We start from the raw sequence: 21694 nt of genomic DNA, 5'->3' as shown, positions 1-21694 counted from the left end.
GTGTGCTGTGTCCTGCCAACTCTTAAAGCGCTCACAGTAGTGTACCAGAAGGGCGGATCAATTGACTGGATTTAAACTGATTGCTGCAGCAGAAAAGACGTGGGCGCAAGTTGCTTGCACTTAAAATTCCGCGATCTTTTGCGCTATTTGATTCCACCCAGATTAAGCTGTTCCCTGGGCAGAAATCATGGCCACGGCAGTTTTAGGATTTTAACAGTCAACATTGTTGTAGCAGAACGATTTTGGCTTATACCTGGGAGGTTGGCTGATCTTGTGCAGCACTTTTAGTGGACTGACTCAATTCATTCCGGGACTGTGGCATGAATTGATTCTAGTCTCTCTCCGCCAACGGTTCACTTCTTCGCAATAATCTGTCTACTGATTTAAAAAAAAATTAATCCGATTAGTTGCTGTGATTTCTGTGTACTCCGGTATGGGAAAGGGAGTTGGGTAAATCTGGCGAAAAGTTATAGATGGAGGTAAATGCCAAGCAGAGTTCATCAGGACCAGAATCAGCTTTCGGAATGACTATCTCTATTTAACTGTTCAGGAATTCTTTTAAGGGTCTTATATTTGACACAATCCTTTGACGCTAACGGTAGGATTCTTATTTAAAAATACATAGTTAAACGGATCAATGTATCATTTCCAATAACCTCATTGTATATTCAAACTGTTTCTCGGTCAATTGATTATTAGAATGTAACTATATGCAAAGTAGATTTCTTCCTCTACCATTTAATGGATTACAAGTGCTTCGTCCTTAACTGTGGTGGACAACGAGGCATTTTTAATACGAATTCCAAATCGACGGCTGATGGAAGGATGAGTTGAAATATCGTGTTCTTGGGGGCACAAGGTGCGGTTTGAGAAGCCTTCGCAAGCTGGAGTCCGCAGGGAATGCTTCAGTAATACGGCTTTGTAATGGAGTTCCGCTGCCAAACGAAGGCGAATCCATAAATGCCATCTGCCTCCTTCCTAAGGGGGAAACATTACTCCACACAGACACTCCCACCGCCCGGCAGCCCAATCTGGGTGAGTGACGGGTACAGATATGGTACTTACCAGACCAGTTAGTAAACAGCACTCACTCGGAGCTGTGTGCTATTTTTATATAAGCTTACCTAATCCAGATGTAGCTTCCAGCCGCTCCAGATCACCGGGATTGGGAGACCGAAAGCCGCGCATAGAGGCTGCAATTTATATTTAAAGGGGTTTAAAAAAAAACCACACAATTCCGTCTGCAGGGCAAGTAAGTTACTTTTATCCGCCGGTTATCAAGGCTGCATTGTGTGGCTCTCTCTCAGAAGTTTTTTGAACCCGTTGCCGAGAGCGAAAGGGCTGCAATCCGTCTGGATGTATTGAGAAGCTCCTCGCACCGAGCAGGTATCTCATGGCGAAGATCAGAGTCGTTTATGAGTATTCCGAAGCCGAGGATAAAAGCATAAGACTCGGGTTCTTTCTCATCGTCTCCGGAATCCTTTCCTTGTTCATCCTTGGATTTTGCTGGTTGAACCCCACGCTGAACAACATGCAGTGCAAGGCTGCCAACTGCACTGTGGTGTCGTTGCGGCAGATCGGGGAGATGTCTGAGTGCACTTTCACATGTGGGGCAGATTGCAAAGGGACGTCGCTCTACCCCTGCCTCCAGATCTTCGTCAATAATTCCCAGTCTAACAGCAAAGCGCTGCTCCATTACGACGAACAGCAACTCATTCTAAACCCCAAGGTAACGTGAGCTGTTGCTGTGACATAGATAAAGAGATTTGAAACAAACCTAGAGACATTTAAGGGCAGTATATTTTGACCATGTTTTATACATTGTTCTGAAGTGGGCTGCAAGTTACATTTTATTTTATTCAGTAAGAGTGCAGTTTCTTGTCTTTTAAATTATACTTTCAGAAAAATGGTACACTAGCCTTTAGGTAATTCAGGCGTTTTAAAAATTATAAAGCTTATTTGGAATTAATATTTACATATGGAATCTGTAATTACTAACAAACTTATGACACACAATTGTACAATATATATGTACCACAGTGTCAGCCCTGGCTTGGTGGTAGCACTCTGACCTGAGTCGGAAAGCTATGGGTTCAAGTCCCACTCTGGAGACTTGAACACATAATCCCGCCTGACACTTCAATACGTACTGAGGGAGTGCTGCACTGTTGGAGGTGCTGTCTTTCAGATGAGATGTTAAATTGAGGCCCCGTCTGTTCCCTCAGGTGGATGTAAAAGATCCCACAGCACTATTCGAAGAAGAGTGAGGTTTCCCCATGTCCTCACCCAACATCACTAAAACAGATAATCCGGTCAAAAGTTGGCTGCCGCATTTCCTACATTACAACAGTATTTCATTGGCTGTAACGTGCTTTGGAATGTCCTGAGGTCCTGAAAGGCACTATATAAATGCAAATCTTTTTATTTTATAAAAGTTTGGTCTTCCATGAACAGCAGCTATTATAACAATGCATAATACGACCTGACGACACTTCCTGTTTTTATTGAATCGATAACTTGGCTTTAGAAAAATTAAGAGATGTAACATTTAAGCCTGTAAAACCTAATAAAAACAGAAAATGCTGGAAATACTCAGCAGGTCAGGCAGCATCTGTAGAGAGCGAAACAGTTAACATTTCGGGTCGATGACCCTTCATCAGAACTGGAAAAAGTTAGAGATGTAACAGATTTTTAAGCAGGGAAAGGGAGGAGGGAGGAAAGAACAAAAGGGAAGGTCTTTGATAGGATGGAGGGCAGGAGAGATTAAAAGACAAAAGGGATGATGGTGCGAGGCAAAAGAAGATGGTAATGGGACAAGTTAAGAGGGTCTAGATGAGGTGTAAACGGCAATGGCAGAATCATCAACCACTGCCATGTGAGAGAAAAAAAATTGGGATCGAGGTGATTGTTGAACTCGATGTTGAGCCCAGAAGGCTGCAAATTGCCTAATCGAAAGATGAGGTGCTGTTCCTCGAGCTTACGTTGAGCTTTGTTGGAACAGTGTAAGTGACCGAGGATGGAGAGGTCAGAGTGGGAGTGGAGAATTAAAGTGACAGGCGACAGGAAGCTCGGGATCATGCTTACGGACTGAATGGAGGTGTTCTGCAAAGCGCTCACCCAATCTGCTTTTGGTCTCCCCAATGTAGAGGAGACCACATCACGAGCAGCGACTGCAGTATAATACATTGCAAGACATACAAGTGAATCGCTGTTTTGCCTGCCTTGCACCATCATCCCTTTTGTCTTTTAATCTCTACTGCCTTCCACCCTATCACAGACCTTCCCTTTTGTTCTTTCCTCCCCTCCCCCCTTTCCCTGCCCCTGCACTTGCTTAAAATCTGTTACATCTCAAACTTTTTCCAGTTCTGACGAAGGGTCATCGACCTGAAATGTTAACTTTGTTTCTCTCTCTACAGATGTTGCCTGACCTGCTGAGTGTTTCCAGCATTTTCTGTTTTTATTTCAGATTTTCAGCAATTGCAGCATTTTGCTTCTGTAAAATCTGTGTCTGGTTTGGATTACATAGATAGGCATTGTTTGAGAAATCCAGCCATGGGCTCAACAGTCTGTTTTATTGACTGGGTAGTTAATGCATTAATCAAGTGGAATGTAAATATTCCATACATACAAAGCCTCTTCATTAAAAGGAGTTAATCATCAACCCTGCTGCTGTTTCTGAACTTAATCACAAATGCTGAAAAGTGCCACAGGACACTTCATTTAGTAAATTGGAGGTAAACACATCAATACAATCGATTTTCTTGTGGGTCATTTGCTTTTATGCACCCTACTGGTATTCAAAGAGTTGTACTCTATTGGTGCATGAGCAGGCTATGTTTCTTGAAATGCCGCCAGTCACTCTAACAAAAAGAAATGTACAAAAGTTCCATTAGTATCGGAACAGGTTTAACTTGAATTCATTGGATGGTCACTTTCCATTTTGGGGAGAGTGCAGAATATACAGGCATGCATAATCAATATGTTATATGTTTAGATTTAGTCAGTCAAAATTATGACACGTCGCATGAAATTTGGCATCTACCAGCCTTGCCCCCACCCCATTGTTTAGTTGATAAAGAATTTGCCCAAATGTGAAATACCATACAGACTAGGAACCTGGAATAATAGGAGCCTTACAATTAGCCTTCCTTTTAGTGTGCTACGGAGGGTCAGAATTGCCAGGGTTCGCACTCCTATTCGATATCCAGTGTCCTATGCTGGAAAGTGTGGCATGTGTGGTTGCCAGGTGAAGACAAGATTGAAGTTTATTGTGATACTCTTGAGGTATCACAATATCTTGTTGTCACTCACCCCGTAGATTCACATCATGAAGAATGGGCATTTGAGTGAGATACTGGAAGGTAGATGATGCCAATAGAACTGTACTCCTGCATGAGTCAGTGTCTTTGAAGGGATAGAGGAAATCTTGCATCTACCAATGAAAGGTAAGACAAGAGTGTTAAAAGGACTGACTCTTTGTAGAACAGTATGGTGTAATAAAGTAATTCTCTCTTATGCTGAAATGGGGAGAGCATTTATCCTATGCCACTTGGCAGTCTGACAACAGGGAAATGGTTGTGATCATCTTGATACACAGGACAACCATTTCCAGAATGCAAAGTTAAATATGCGCAGTTAAATTTAAACTTAAATTTTCTCCCATCAGAAATACCATCTGAGTGAGCCTTGAGCATGTTCAAAGGTGTTGTCCTTCAGATGAGATGTTAATCCAAGGTCCCCTCTGCCAGTTCCTGTGGTTCAGTTGGGTGCTGATGCCCAAGGTCACTATCCAAAGAGGAAAGGGTTCTCCTGGTGATCTGACCAATGTCACCAAAAAAAGCCAACTGGTCAGTCATCCAATTGCTGTTTGTACAATCTTACTATGAACAAATTGACTCCCATGTTTACATAACAGCAGTCACTCCACTTCAAAATAATTAATTGTGTGTGAAGCACTTTGGAACATTTGAGATCTGATAAAAGTGTGTGTGTATATATATATATATTTGACAAAAGCTAATGCCATTAAATTATTAAGGCAGTGCTTTTGTAGTTTTACAGATTTTCAATAAAATGTCTTTGAAAGCTACATGTTTAATAAAAGTTTACTACATTTACATTCAATTCACCAAATGTTGAATTTTCGTATGTAAAGCTTTTTTTGGAGGGAGGCAGTAGCTAGACAGCATTTAAGGTTACATTTTACAATTTATGGTGATTTAATTATGCCTGTCTTATGCTAAATTATTTTCTTGTTCCATAACATTGTCTTAGTAATTTACTCCTCAGAATATGAATTTAACACAATGCATAGCAAAGCGAAAAAGCCCAAGTAATATTTTTTGTAGTTACTGGAAGACTGACTGACTTGATTTTAATTCTGACTGATTAAATGAGCAATTTGCATTAACATATTGTAAAGCATCTTATCTGACTACCACACAGATGTGTTAGCAGCATCACTACAATCAGAAATGGCATTATCCTGTGATTCAAAATCTTTCACATTTGATATTTTACTGGCACATGAAAAGTTTGACAACAGTGGAGTCTGCCAATAGATATTTCTTATGTGACATTTGAAATTCCATTAAAAGGCTTCACCAGGCCAGTCGTTCTTTGTTTTTTTTGTGAAGAGAGGGAGAGGAAATGTTTTATCTGTGAATACTGATTTGGTTAAGTAGAAAGTAGGCAGTGGAGGACAACACAGCCGAGCATTATTTCATTCTCGCTCCGCTCACACGGGCCCTCCCACTGGCACCCTCACTCTGGTGCCCCCCACCTCTCTGCTCTCTTTCTCTTCTCCCCCCCCCCCCCCACCTCTCTGCCCTCTCTCTTTCCTCTGACCCCTCTTCACTCTGCCCCCTCAAGTAGGGAGAATTTCATTTGGCACAAAAGCAATGCAATCCAACATCGCCAGTTGTGCTGAGCTTCAGACAGTCTCAACTGGCCAGCAAGAAAGTAATCAGCTGCTCTATGTTCTACCGGTCTCCAGCTCTTGCCCTAAAGCCTTGGTGTTGGTATTAGTGCTTCCCCAACACATGCCAACACATCATCTTCTAATTCATGCAGGCCAGAAAGTTATTCCACTAATTAAGTTACCTTGAGCAGAAAGCAATAGATACACTTGGAAAAACATAAGTGGAGGTAAAACCCCACAGTGTAGGATACCACCAAGTTTAAAAAGAATAAAATAGAAGATAAGATGAGATAAAGTAGTAAGTAATAATTAGGGGACGTCAGATATATCTACAGTAATTGTGTGATCCTGAATCATCATCTGGATATTTTTCTGTTGAAGTACTAGTTGACACCAAAGCTGCTTAGCAATGCAGAGCTAGAATCCATTGTGTAAAGTTCTTTGAAGATGTTTCTCCCTTTGTTTAAATTCTTCATTACAGGAAACACTTTTTTATCTGAAACCGGCACCACGCCGGTCCATCAAAAAGTCCGGATTACAGAGAGTTATAGTAAAAAGTACGAGAGCTCCGTACACAGCAACAAATCCAGGCTTCCCTGTTGCTTAGCAACAGGTGCAGGAACCCCGGCCACAGACCAAGCATCCCTGTTGCTTAGCAACAAGTGCAGGAGCCCTGGTTTCACAGCCACAGATCCAGGAATGGCCACTAATATGAAGTAAAACTTACCTGAACCTACTCCTGAATTTTGCCGGTTAACAGAGATTTCCGGTTATTTAGGTGCCAGTAAATCGAGAGTTTCCTGTATAGAGTTCCTTGAGGACATAATGGAATGTATCGAGGCAGGCAGGCCATCAGTAAGATGAGAACTGATCGGGGGGGGGAAGAGGCAACTTTTGGGCGGGGTGGGTGGGTGTGGGAAGAGATGATCATGTGGAGCCGGTGTATGACTTCTGTCGTGGAGCAGGAGTGATCTCCCAGCTCCACTTTCATTAAGTATTTTTTAACCAACTTGCCTTTTTTGGTGGTGGCTTCTAGCAGTCCTTTGAAAGCAGCCAGTCCTTTGATTTCAGAACAGACCAATTTTGCAAAGGGTGCCTCAAACAGAGGTTAGGCCTCTCATTTGTAAATGCAAAGGGCCTAATATCTGTATTGTGCACGGGTCCTGGAAGCCTCTTTTTCGGCTTTTACCAATATGACGGGCTATGGGCACGCGCACACCGCCTGCCATATTGGATGCTTTAGTGCCCATCATACACGTGTAAAATGGGTGCAGCGCCAATCAATTTCTAGGCCATGGTATCCATTTCAGCCTGCCATACCTGTATGAACGGGAAAGCACCCTATAGTATCATAATTCATGAGAGGTTTGGAATATTGGGATTTTTTCTCATTCCAAGATGTAACTTTTCAGGATAAATTTACTACAGATGGAATGAACATGCTAAATATTACCAGATGCCAGCATTATGTAATGGGCAGAGTCCTTCAGTTAGAGTAAACCTTATGGGCTAATGATTATTCTTTGTGACAAATATGTAATAAACTGCCAGCACTTGTGCTAGGTGGACCTTTACAATTATTGATTGGAAGACAGGTTTCGCTATTGGTATTCTGTGTGAAACAGCTGTCACCACTTTGTATAAAAATTGTAGAGACTTAATGAACTGCTTTTCATATCAACCAGTTTTTCTTCAGTTCGCAATATCCTTGCTCAGCCCAATGTGCTCTGACATCATCAATGGCTCCCTATCTTTAGACTCTGACTCTTACCATTCAAGATGACTGTCGTGCCCTTCTCCTCAAAAACACCACCTATTCTTCTATCCTCTCCAACTGCAGTCCTATCTCCAACCTTCCCTTACACTCTAATGTCCTTGAACATAGCTTTGCCAAGCTTTATTACATTAAAGGTATAAGGGCAAATTGTTTTTGTGATGGGGACATTTTAAGATTTTTTTCTTCTCTGCTGAATGACCTTGCTCAGCATCATTTATCTTGTGATTGGAGAAAATTGTGCAGGTTGATGTGATAGGATTTTGTCCTGCGTTGTAAAGTTCTACAGCTGTGGAAAAGCTGCCTTGTACCTGAGCTCGCTGTCCTTTCATCTCCCGGACTGAATCTGATTCCATTCCAATCGAAGAGGATGACGTCTTGACTCTGTGATAGCTGTAGGAGTCCTGCATGAAATGAATTTGGACGTCCTCTGCCAAAAGCCTAGGTGGATGAAAGTCCACAGCATTAATGTACCCACAATTTAGCACCATCGAGAGGGTTATCCAGGTTGGTTGGTGTGGGAAATATAAAATCTACACCAGTGTAGCATGAGTGCTCTTCCTGGGTTTGGGGTAATAGTGTTTGTTTGCTTTGTTCCTAACCTATGCTATACTTAACCTGTGAGTAGTTAATGCTAGCGTTGGATATAACAAGTGAAAAGGCATCCCTTTCTCCAACACTGACATCCCTCACCTTGATGCATATAAACCTGTCTGTCCCTTCCTTTTGGGTAGTGGCTCATTCAATTTCATAAGTGTTTTCATCCATTACATTATGAAAACAACAGTTCTAACAGTCCTACATTTTACAATGTGCATAACCACATGAATGTACCTTTTCAGCTGGAAGCTGCAGGCAGTTTTTTTTGTGAAGCAAGCCAATAAAATCAGCTGCCTTTGTTTCTTGTGTTTTCTATTCAGTAATAGTTGAACTTCCCTAGAATGTGCATTTCTTTTAAGATTATGTTTCCTTCTTCAATATTCACTGTTACCTCCATCTGTTATTGCAGAGGGCTAGGGATTTACACTTAAAAACATATCTTTGTTGGTTAAAATCATTATCTCGCAAATTCAATTTTCAGCTGTCGGCCACTGAGATTAGCAGTTGTTGATTGTATCACACTGGTGTGTGACAAGTTCCCTGACGCTTTTCAGCAATGTTACATGAGAAAGATGTGCTTGGGGTTTGACAGCCAGAAGTTCTGACCATAGTGAGTTATTTTATCAATGATGCTATAAGTGTTAATGTGCCTGATCGCTGATATCTGGATTCAGTAGAGTGAAACTAATGCTTCAGGTGATATTACAAACCTGGTGGCTGATTTTTTTTATTCGTTCCTGGGATGTGGGCATCGCTGGCAAGGCCAGCATTTATTGCTCTTGAGAAGGTGGTGGTGAGCTGCCGCCTTGAACGCTGCAGTCCGTGTGGTGAAGGTACTCCCACAGTGCTGTTGGGGAGGGAGTTCCAGGATTTTGACCCAGTGACGATGCAGGAACGGCGATGCATTTCCAAGTCAGGATGGTGTGTGACTTGGAGGGGAACTTAGAGGTGGTGGTGTTCCCATGCGCCTGCTACTCTTGTCCTTCTAGGCGGTAGAGGTCGTGGGTTTGGGAGGTGCTGCCGAAGAAGCATTGACGAGTTGCTGCAGTGCATTTTGTAGATGGTACACACTGCAGCCACGGTGCGCCGGTGGTGCAGGGAGTGAATGTTTAAGGTGGTGGATGGGGTGCCAATCAAGTGGACTGATTTGTCCTGGATGGTGTCGAGCTTCTTGTGTTGTTGGAGCTGCACTCATCCAGGCAAGTGGAGAGTATTCCATCACACTCCTTACTTGTGCCTTGTAGATGGTGGAAAGTCTTTGGGGGAGTCAGGAGGTGAGACACTTGCCACAGCATACCCAGCCTCTGACCTGCTCTTGTTGCCACAGTATTTATGTGGCTGGTCCAATTAAGTTCCTGATCAATGGTGACCCCAGGATGTTGATGGTGGGTGATTCGGCGATGGTAATGCCATTGAATGTCATTGGTGGGGGTGGTGGTTAGACTCTTGTTGGAGATGGTCATTGCCTGGCACTTGTGTGACGCAAATGTTACTCGCCATTTATCAGCCCAAGCCTGAATGTCATCCAGGTCTTGCTGCATGCAGGCATGGACTGCTTCATTATCTGAGGAGTTGCGAATGGAACTCAACACTGTGCAATCATCAGCGAACATCCTCACTTCTGACATTATGATGGAGGGAAAGTCATTGATGAAGCAGCTGAAGATGGTTGGGCCTAGGACACTGCCCTGAGGAACTCCTGCAGCGACGTCCTGGGGCTGTGATGATTAACCTCCAACCACCACAGCCATCTTCTTTTGTGCTAGGTATGACTCCAGCCAGTGGAGAGTTTTCCCCCAATTCCCATTGACTTCAATTTTACTAGGGCTCCTTGATGCCACACTTAGTCAAATGCTGCCTTGATGTCAAGGGCAGCCACTCTCACCTCACCTCTGGAATTCAGCTCCTTTGTCCATGTTTGGACCAAGGCTGTAATGAGGTCGGGAGCCGAGTGGTCCTGGTGGATCCCGAACTGAGCGTCATTGAGCAGGTTATTGGTGAGTAAGTGCCACTTGATAGCACTGTTGACGACACCTTCCATCACTTTGCTGCTGATTGAGAGTAGACTGATGGGGCGGTAATTGGCCGGATTGGATTTGTCCTGCTTTTTGTGGACAGGACATACCTGGATAGTTTTCCACATCGTCGGGTAGATGCCAGTGTTGTAGCTGTACTGGAACAGCTTGGCTAGAGGCACGGCTAGTTCTGGAGCACAAGTCTTCAGCGGGATGTTGTCAGGGCCCATAGCCTTTGCTTTATCCAGTACACTCAGCCATTTCTTGATATCATGTGGAGTGAATTGAATTGGCTGAAGTCTGGCTTCTGTGATGGTGGGGACCTCAGGAGGAGGCCGATATGGATCATCCACTCAGCACTTCTGGCTGAAGATGGTTGCAAACGTTTCAAACTTGTCTTTTGCTCTGCCATCATTGAGGATGGGGATATTCATGGAGCTGCCTCCTCCATCTGTTCAATTGTCCACCACCATTCATAACTGGATGTGGCAGGACTGCAGAGCTTTGATCTGATCTGTTGATTGTGGGATCGTTTAGCTCTGTCTATAGCATGGTGCTACTGTTGTTTAGCATGCATGTAGTCCTGTGTTGCAGCTTCCCTAGGTTGGCACCTCCGTTTTAGGTACGCCTGGTGCTGCTCCTGGCTTGCTCTTCTGCATTCCTCATTGAACCAGGGTTGATCCCCTGGCTCGATGGTAATAGTAGAGTGAGGGATATGCCAGGCCAAGAGGTTACAGATTGTGGTGGAATACAATTCTGCTGCTGCTGATGGCCCACAGCACCTCATGGATGCCTAGTTTTGAGCTGCTGGATCTGTTCTGAATCTATCCCATTTAGCAGGGTGATAGTGCCACACAACACGATGGAGGGTGTTCTCAGTGTGAAGAAAAGATTTCATCTCCACAATGACTGTGCAGTGATCACTGCTACCAATGCTGTCAAGGACCGGTGCATCTGTGACAGGTAGATTGTTAAGGACAAGGTCAAGCAGGTTTTTCTCCTTGTGTTGGTTCTCTCACCACCTCCCACAGTCCCAGTCTGGCAGCTATGTCCTTCAGGACTTGGCCAGCTCGGCCAGTAGTGGTGCTACGAGCCACTCTTGGTGATGGACATTGAAGTCCTCCACCCAGAGTGCATTCAGTGCCCTTGCTACCCTCAGTGCTTCTTCCAATTGCTGTCCAGCATGGAGGAATACTGATTCATCAGCTGAGGGAGGGCGGTAGGCGGTAATCTGCAGGAGGTTTCCTTGCCCGTGCTTGAACTGAAGCCATGAGACTTCATGGGGTTCGCAGTCAATGTTGAGGACTACCAGGGCCACTCCCTCCCGACTGTATACCATTATGCCGCCACCCTGGCGGGTCTGTCCTGCCGGTGGGACAGGACGTACCCAAGGATGGTGATGGAGAAGTTCGGGACATTGGCTGAAAGGTATGATTCTGTGAGTATGACTATGTCAGGCTGTTGCTTGACTAGTCTGTGGGACAGCTCTCCCAATTTTGGCACAGGTCCCCAGATGTTAGTGAGGAGGACTTTGCAGGGTCGACTGAGCTGGGTGTGCCATTGTCATGTCCGTAGCCGGTGCTGCGATCGATGCCGGGTGGTCTGTCCGGTTTTATTATTCTTGTTTTTCATAGCGGTTGTGTGCAACTGAGTGGCTTGATGGGCCATTTTAGAGGGCAATTAAAAGTCAACCACGTTGCTGTGGGTCTGGAGTCACCTATCGGCCAGACCAGGTAAAGACGGCAGATTTCCTTCCCTAAAGGACATCAGTGAACCTGATGGGTTTTTACAACAATCCAATAGTTTCATGGTCACTATTACTGATGCTAGTTTTTTGTTCCAATTTAAATTGAACTCGCGTCTCTGGATCATTAGTCCAGGCCTCTGGATTCTTAGGCAGTCCCTCGGAACCGAGGATGACTTGCTTCCACGTTAAAAATGAGTTCTCGGGTGACTGATGAGTCCAATGCGGGACCTACAGTCTCTGTCACAGGTGGGGCAGACGGTGATTGAAGGGGTGGGTGGGTGGGGTGCTTGGGTTGCTGTGCGCTGCTTGTGCTTGGCTTCTGCTTGCTCCTGGCGAAGAGACGCGAGGTGTTCGGCGCCTTCTCAGATGCTTCTTCTCCACTTTGTGCGGTCTTGGGCCAGGAATTCCCAGGTGTCAGTGGGGATGTTGCACTTTTTCAAGGAGGCTTTGAGGGTGTCCTTGAAGCGTTTCTTCTGCCCACCTGGGGCTCTCTTGTCGTGTTGGAGCTCCGAGTAGAGCACTTGTTTTGGGAGTCTCGTATCGGGCATGCAGACGATGTGACCGTCCATCGGAGCTGATCGAGCGTGGTCAAAGCTTCGATGCTGGGGATGTTGGCCTAAGCGAGAACACTATCGTTGGTGCGCCTATGCTGCCAATGAATTTGCAGGATATTGAGGAGGCAGCATTGGTGGTACTTCTCCAGTGCTTTGAGGTGCCTGCTGTACATGGTCCATGTCTCTGAGGCATACAGGAGGGCAGGTATCACTGCTGCTCTGTAGACCATGAGCTTAGTGCCGGGTTTGAGGTCCTGGTCTTCAAACGCTCTCTACCCCGGGCGACTGAAGTTGGTGTTGGACTTCGTCATCGATGTCTGCCCTTGTTGACCGTGGGCTCCCGATGTATGGAAAGTGGTCCACGTTGTCCAAGGCCTTGTCGTGGATTTTGATAATCGGGGGGCAGCAATGTGTGGCGGGGGCAGGTTGGTAGAGGACCTTTGTCTTACGGATGTTTAGTGTAAGGCCCATGCTCTCATATGCTTCGGTGAAGGTGTTGACGATGGTTTGGAGTTTGACCTCCGAGTGAGCGCAGACGCAAGCGTCGTCTGCGTACTGTAATTCGACGACAGAGGATGGGACGACCTTGGATCTGGACTGGAGGCGACGAAGGTTGAACAGTTTCCCATTTGTTCTGTAAATTAACTCCACTCCAGTGGGGAACTTACTGAGGGTGAGATGGAGCATTGCAGCAAGAAAGATTGAGAAGAGCGTTGGTGCGATGACACAGCCTTGCTTGACCCCGGTTCATACGTGAATTGGGTCTGTGGTGGAACCGTTGGTCAGGATCACGGCTTGCATGTCGTCGTGAAGCAGGCGGAGGATGGTGACAAACTTTTGAGGGCAACCGAATTTGAGGAAGACACTCCATAATCCCTCACGGTTGACAGTGTCAAAGGCCTTTGTGAGATCAAAGAAGGCCATGTACAGCAGTTGGTACTGTTCCCTGCATTTCTCTTGTAATTGACGTGCAGTGAAGATCATGTCCATTGTGACCCTTGGGCAGAATCTGCATTGCGACTCTGGGAGGAACTGTTCGGCCACTGGGGAGAAGGCGATTGAGGAGGATTCTTGCGATGACTTTCCCTGTGGCAGACAGCAGGGAAACTCCTCTAATTACCGCAATCGGACTTGTCACCTTTCTTGAAGATGGTCACAATTATGGCATCTCTGAGATCCCCTGGCATGCTCTCCTCCTTCCAGATAAGAGAAATGAGTTCATGAATTCGCGCCAGTAATGCTTCTCCGCCATGCTTTAGTGCCTCGGCGGGGATTCCATCTGCTCCTGAGGCCTTGTTGTTCTTCAGTTGTTGGATGGCCTTTTCAACCTCATTCCGGGCTGGGGTTGTGCTGAGATGGTGGCGGGTAGCATGCTGCGGGATGGAGTTGAGGACACTCGCATCGAAGACAGAGTCTCAGTTAAGGAGATCTTCAAAGTGCTTCTTCCAGCAAGCACTGACTGCCTTTCTGTCCTTGATAAGTACCTCTCCATTCTTGGGATAGGACCTCAGGTGCTTGGGCCGTAGATGGTCTTGACTGCGCTAAGGAATCCATGCACGTCGCGGTTGTCGGCTAGCTGCTGGATCTCCTGCGCTTTCTCCACCCACCATCTGTTCTTCAGGTCGCGAGTTTTTTGTTGGACCTCAGCCTTCAGGCATCTGTAGAGCTGCTTTCTTGCTCTCGAGTTCTGTTGCTGTTTCCAGATCAGGAATGCCTTGCGCTTGCGGCTTATAAGCTCCTGGATCTCCTGGTCGTTCTCGTCGAACCAGTCTTGGTGTTTCCTGGTCGAGTGACTGAGCGTCTCTTCACAGGTGCTGATTATGGAGGCCTTGAGTGCAGACCAGGCACTGTGGGCACTCTGTGTCTCTGCATCACTGGGAGTTGTCAGGTTATTTGTGAGGCGTAGGCTGAATAGGGTCTTCCTAGCAGGGTCTTTGACTGCTCCAGCATTGATTTTCCTGCGGCATTGTTTCTGTTGCCGCCACTGTTTTGGAGCTATATTGATGGGGATGACAGAGCGGATTAGGCGGTGGTCGGTCCAGCAGTCGTCGGCTCCTGTCATGCCGCGGGTGATGTGGGCGTCCTTGCGGTCCCTCGCTCGGACGATGACATAGTTCAGCAGATGCCAGTGCTTGGAGTGAGGGTGCTGCCATGAAGCCTTGTACTTGTACTTCTGTTGAACAAGATGACTCCTGGGCTGGCAGCTCCCTAGGGAGCTCCTTTGCCATTCTTGGCCATCCGTTGCCATCCTTTGCTCTTTTTCCCTCCCCCAGTCTCCTTTCTTCTGCTGTTTAAGTTCCCCTGGCTTTAATAGTGGGTGCATTTTATCCCTAACTGCAAGGCCTCTGGATTACTAGTCCAGTAACATAACCACTATGCTACCTTCCCGATAGATGCTTAAAATTATGGTTTATATTTTTTTTTAAAGTTTACTAATAACATTTATCAAATTGTTTTAAATGTGTTTCTTTTTATTTCATTTTTGTGAGGGTTTATATAACTTGATAAGCCCACATTGTTCACAAGTAGTGATGCGTTTTATTCATGAGCTTTGTGATTCACAGAACCTGTAATACAGAAAAATCTTTCCCTACAAGAATGAAACAGATTACATTTGAAGCATTTTTTTTATTAGTAAGCAGCGTATTTTAATCCTTTAATACAAAACATGCAGTTGGGATTTCGTTAACATTTTCTGAAAATACAAAATTGAGAAAAATGACCTACATTGTCTGCAATTCCCCATAGATGCTTGGGGAAGAAACGCAGTTACAAAGGAATTCTATTCAATTCAAAGGGCCTCTCTCCATTTACAGAAGCATTATGGAAAGGATATAATTTTTTCCCAGGTAGTCCACAATATAAGTACAGTACTTTCCTGATTGCATCAATTCGTTTTTTTTTTCTCTTAATTTTGCCCTTCCAGTCCTGAAAGTGTTGATTCATTCTAGGATTTCCATGGACACACACAATCCTGCCTAATTGCAGCCTTAATTTGTGATTGTAGGCAAGCCTGTCCATACTCGATGCCCACCGTGATAACCAGATAGCAATCAAATAGGAAATTGACTTTTAAAAATCTCTCTCCACCTTGCGTCCCAGACAAGGTTAACTCTGCACAGACCAAGGATCAATCCCTTGGATCTTTCTGATTATTCGTTCACGGGATGTGGGTGTCGCTGTCAAGGCCGTCATTTATTGCTTGAGAAGGTGGTGGTCAGCTACCAATTCAGAGGGCAGTTAAGAGTCAACCACATTGCTGTGGGTTACATATAGGCCAGACATAAAGAACATTAGTGAACCAGATTTATTTAATTTACAGACTTTAAATTCCCCAGCTGCTGTGGTGGGATTTGAACTTGTGTCTCGAGGATCATTAGTCCAGACTTCTGGATTACTAATCCAGTAACATAACCACTATGCTACCGTACCCCCTATATGGCCAAGTACCATGAGCAAGCCTGCACCAAGATCCAAAAATGGAAGTAGCTCCAGTAACAACAGATATTATGTTGGCTCAGGAGAAAAGGATGATGCACTCAAAGGAAAAGGCTATATCCACGGGAAAATGAGTGTCATGAATTCATTTCCTTGCTGTATTTTTTGTTCAGTGCATTTATAAATTTAAGCTCTGTAGATTGGAAATATTGAAATTGTCCAAAATATTACTTCTCAATGTCTCCAACTGCTCTGGCCATGCCTGTACATGCCACAGTAGTCGACCATTTTTAATGCACAAATTTATTCAGGTACCATTCAAAATATTTACGAGCGAGACAACCAAAGAAAGCACAACTGCAGGCCATCTAACTTCTATTGTTGGCCCTCAGATAGCGCTCTTCATGGTCCCTTCTGATAATTCACTTGGTCTGCTCTGCATCTGCTGGAATATGAAACATGGTCAAAATAAATGTTAAGAAATACAACTGTTTGATATGCAATGAGTATCTGTGTTTCAGTAAAGTTTAAGTTCTTGTTCTGGATCACAAATTTGCATTCTAGCTGCTCTTGGTACTGTGCCCACCTGCCTACGGGAGGTGATGGATCCACTGTTCTAGAAGGCTGGCAACGTCATGTGCTTTTCCAAGAGATGAATGAAACAGTCCGTTGCACAGCAGAAAGCTCTGCTTACTGTTGGGCTTCCCCAAAGTGCTGGGTGGTGTGGTGGACTGAACCATGTGGTGACATGGGTGCCACCAGGCCACCTGATGGATGTATCAACAAGGGAGATGTACAGGCACTGGTAGCAGTGCAAAGAAGAGCCACAAGGCTGATCCCTGGTGCCAAGGTTCTGAGATATGAGGAAAGGCTGGAGAAACTTGGGCTTCTCAGCTTGGAAAGCAGATACCTGAGAGGTGATCTTGTAGATCTGTATAAGTTAAAGGAATGGAAAAGGTAAATCTGAAATATTACTTTAAAGTAAATTATGGAAGTAAGACAAGGGGGCACAGATTCAAAGTAGTAAAGAAACGATTAGGACTGGTATTAAGAATTTGTGCACACAAAGATTGATCAACACATGGAATGAGCTTCCAGATAGAGTAATGAAGGTGAAAACCTTGGAATCACTTGAGAAACAATTTGGAAACAATTAACTGTTGCAATGGGGGGAACTGTAAGCTTTTTCTAGATGAATGAATTAAGGTGGGCTGATGACCTTCCTCATTCATAAGTATCTTGTAATCAACCATTAAAGTTTCTATTCCTTCAATATGCAGGCAGTGTTCAATGGCTGGATAATGATTCTTCTGGTGACTGCCAAATTCCACAGTCCACAAACATCTGTAAAGAGAAAAGACAAAACAAGTCATGTTTTGGGTGTGCACCCTTCATCTGAACTGAAAACCCAAAGATAAGGAGCCCCCCCTCTCTGTGATTGACTTACCTGTTGATACTTTAGCTCTCCTTTTTTCTAACCTGCTGAGTTCTGATGCAGGGAACTGACACAAACTTGTCTTGTGTCTTTACAGATGCTGACTGACCTGTAATTTTATTTTTGCATCCTACATTTCTATTGGTTGCAGGGTGGATGGTTTGGGCCACATACTGAGCAGTCATGCATGTGAGGTAAAGTCACTGGAGAAGTGCCTGAATAACAGGATTACATTTCAATGTTAGAGTATGGTCAATTAAAAAAATAGCAACTAGTTGAATGTACTGCTACTTGTTATGTTTTACTTATAAAACCTTATTCATTTCATGCGATTCTCAGTACAAGCTCAACGTGATAACATATTTCTCATTTTATACAGTGTTCCTATATTCCTCCTTGTGAAAGAGACAATCAGAAAAACTCAGAAAATGTTATGAGTTGGCATGATTATTGGAAGGAAGAAATAGGCGCTCAGACTTTTATATGCTACATTAATCGGCAACGAAGGTAAGACAATATAAGAAAATTCACTGAGCACATCTACGTACAAAGTACCTTGTATTAAATAAAACGTGATAAATCTCCCTACAGCACATTAGTTGAATGCGACTTCTAACCGTGTTTTGACATGAACATACAAATGCAGTGGGGTAGATTTTCATCTTTACTGCTTGGGTGTTCTGCCTGGTTTCCATGGGTGGAGGGAGTTATCATCCCCACCCCCCCCCCCTTTGAAGGTCTTAAAGTTCATTGTATAAAAATAATAGAATGAACCCACTGCCTCTAACTGGAACTTTGGAAAAACATCTTTAATATTAATAGCCTATAGCTATATTTTTATCACTACTAACATTAGTAATGGAAATAATTATACGTTGTCTTTTATTTAGAAGGTTCATTTTCCCCCCCCCTCAAAGATAGGATAAAATGTTCAGGATTATTTGATGATTGTCACAATCAAAATTCTATTAGTTGGATTCTCAATTGATCGTTGATCTGGTAAATCAGAAGGGCCAACTGCAGTACCTCTGCTGTTCTCAAAACACTGCTGCTATATTTGATAAAATTACTTAACAGTTTGAAAAATATGGGCCCAGTAGTTAATAAAACTGTGGACAGAGTTTATAAGACATTTTGGGAAAATAGCCTATATCTTTAATTGAGACAGCTTACACTCTGAATTGCAGAATATGAATGGGCACAGTTGGCTTCTTATGTATAAAAGATTAGGGTCACACAGGACAAGTACTGTCTTATTGTGATTCATGGAGAAAATATCTTTTGTGTTTAATGAATCATAATTGAATTGAATTGTTTCTAACACATTCACCACAGATGTCCCAATCGGGAATCCCACCTTCACAGTGTTTCTGAGGATGGTCACTGTAAATGTAATGGTTCCATGACTGGCTTTGACTCCTGGAATTCATTATTTTAGAAACTTTGGAAGGATGGCAGGCCTGATCAGGAGATGAGGCGCTGTTAGTGTATTACTGTAACTAAAAAAGAAAGTTTGGCTAGACATATAAAAAGGGATGTTTTCGCTATGAATAATTGAATATAGAAACATAGAAGATAGGAGCAGGAGTAGACCATTCGGCCCCTCGAGCCTGCTCCGCCATTCAATGCGATCATGGCTGATCATCCAAATTTCTCCCCATACCCCTTGATCCCCTTAGCCTTAAGAAATATATCCAACTCCTTCTTGAATATATTTAATGAATTGGCCTCAACTGTCTTCTGTGGTAGAGAATTCCACAGGTTCACCACTCTCTGGGTGAAGAAATTCCTCCTCATCTCTGTCCTAAATGGCTTACCCCTTATCCTTAGACTGTGACCCCTGGTTCTGGACTCCCCCGCCATTGGGAACCGCCTTCCTGCATCTAGTCTGTCTAGTCCTGTTAGAATTTTCTAAGTTTCAATGAAATCCCCTCTCATTCTTCTAAACTCTAGCGAATATAAGCCTAATCGACCCAATCTCTCTTCATACGTCATTCCTGCCATCCTAGGTATCAGTCTGGTGAATCTTCGCTGCACTCCCTCCATGGCAAGAATATCCTTCCTCAGATAAGGCGACCAAAACTGCACACAATACTCAAGGTGTGGTCTCACCAAGGCCCTGTACAACTGCAGCAAGACATCCTTGCTTCTGTACTCAAATCCTCTCGCTATGAAGGCCAGCATACCATTTGCCTTCTTAACCGCCTGCTGCACCTGCATGCTTACCTTCAGCGACTGGTGCACAAGGACACCCAGGTCTCGTTGCACTTCCCCTTTTCCCAATCTATTGCCGTTCAGATAATAATCTGCCTTCCTGTTTTTGCCACCAAAGTGGACAACCTCGCATTTATCCACAATATAATGCATCTGCCCAATTGCCCAACCTGTCCAACTGGAGTTTCTCTGCATCCTCCTCCTCAGCACACACGCCCACCCAGCTTTGTGTCGAACCTCATCAAACCGTATTCCTTGATTTACAAACTATTACCAAGCTATCATATATGCAGCCGTTTGCTTCCCTAATGGTTAAAGTGTTGAAATGTTAATTTGTATATTCTTTATTTGACTAAGGCTGTGTTTTGGATCTTTTTATAGACCTGATGATGTGCTTTTGAAGCGTGCCCATGATGAAAATGTTCTTTTGCACTGTATACTCTGGCCTCTCCTTACTCTCCTGGTGGGTGTCCTCATTGTGCTTCTGACCATTTGTGGTAAGAGTCTTGCTGTCCGAGCAGAAGCATTGCAGAAAATGAAGTACTCCTAGTGAGACGACTGATGAGAAGTGGCCATCAGGCAGCATTCCAGTAGTAACATAATCAACTGTATATTCAAAGGCAAATCCTTGATGACAATGACCTGAAATTATTTTACTCGCAAATGTAAATTTACAAAGTTTAGTATGATTTAAGCTGCTGTGAAGACTAAAGGCTTGATGATTGTAAATGCTTGCAAATTGGCATGAAGATTTCACTGCATTATTGCTGAGAAAAAAGCCAGCAGATCTAATGTACCTTAACTGTTTCCCTTCAATTAGTTTTCAGTATGGTTATCCTGGTTCCCAGAATATATTGTGAGCTAACTGCAACCCCACTTCTTTGTCAACCTTAATTGAACGAAGGCTCTCCGAATCTTTGCTATTGATAACTTTTTTTTTAAGTCTGTACTTTGTAATGATGTAAAGATGAAATTGTTATTGAATGGGATTAAAAATAAAATTTTATGAGAGTACTGGAAGCTTTCTCCAGTCACTTTGGGAAGTTGTGTAAGAACTGTTTTTGTTCTGAGCAATAAAGGGTAAACAGGACACGTATAATAACCTTTTACATTTGAAACTCTTCATAGAATCGTAGAATGATACAGCACAGAAGGAGGCCATTCGGCCCATCGTGCCTGTGCTGGCTCTGGGGTAGAGCTCTCCAATGAGTCCCACTCCCCTACTCTTTCCCCATAGCCCTGCAAATGTTTCCACTTCAAATATTTATCCAATTCCCTTTTGAAAGTTATTATTAAATCTACTTCCACCACCCTTTCAGGCTGTGCATTCCAGATTATATCCACTCGCTGCGTACAGTCTTTCCCACTCATGCCGTCTCTCTTTTTTTGGCAATTACCTTATCGCCAGTTGTAGCTGTAGAAAGTGTTTGGGGACCTGCCTAAATAGGGGCTTCAGTAGATTTTTGTGCATTTCAATTAACATACAGGTGTGATTGAGTATGAATTCTGATCATATTTTACATGAAATGCCATTAGTTATAATGTTCTTCAAAAACCACATTGCCTTTTTCCTGTGTCCTGTCAATGTGCATTTGAATACGAAGCAAGGAAGAATAAGACCCATTTGTTTTGCAAAGTCTGACTAGTTAGTACTATAATGTCACAGTACAGAGTCAGTAGATCTTGCAGTAGAACCCTTGGCTCCAATTCAAAAGGTTGATATTTAAATCAATGATATGACTGATATTTGAAACTAGCTACCTTTACCAGGTGGGTTTCACTAGTTTTTTGAGACAAACTGCTAAATCAAATATTTTGTTATGATGGAATATTTCCTTGCACTTCAAGGGCGAACCAGACCAAATACAGTAAGTTGAGAGGGGAAGTGAAGATGAAAATAAGAATGGCAAAGAGAGAATATGAGAGTAGAATGGTGGCTAACATAAAAGGGAACCCAAAAATCTTCTACTGGCATGTAAATAGTAAGAGGCAGGGTG

General features: G+C 43.8%; 1 protein-coding gene across 1 annotated transcript; it reads left to right on the top strand.

Annotated features, from left to right (window-relative positions):
- The first annotated feature begins 351 nt into the window (after positions 1 to 351).
- On the top strand, positions 352 to 20740 carry LOC147106335 (calcium-activated potassium channel subunit beta-4-like). Its single transcript, XM_086009354.1, has 3 exons — positions 352 to 1729; positions 17863 to 17990; positions 20079 to 20740. Exons 1-3 carry the CDS (start codon positions 1394 to 1396, stop codon positions 20245 to 20247), a joined length of 633 nt encoding a protein of 210 aa, XP_085865480.1. The 5' UTR covers positions 352 to 1393; the 3' UTR covers positions 20248 to 20740.
- Positions 20741 to 21694: the final 954 nt, after the last annotated feature.

This window comes from Somniosus microcephalus, chromosome 16, assembly GCF_052327205.1.
Source record: "Somniosus microcephalus isolate GS21.2 chromosome 16, FLI_Smic_1.0, whole genome shotgun sequence".
In the NCBI taxonomy this organism is placed as follows: domain Eukaryota; kingdom Metazoa; phylum Chordata; class Chondrichthyes; order Squaliformes; family Somniosidae; genus Somniosus; species Somniosus microcephalus.
This window is presented reverse-complemented; position numbering and strand designations above follow the sequence as displayed.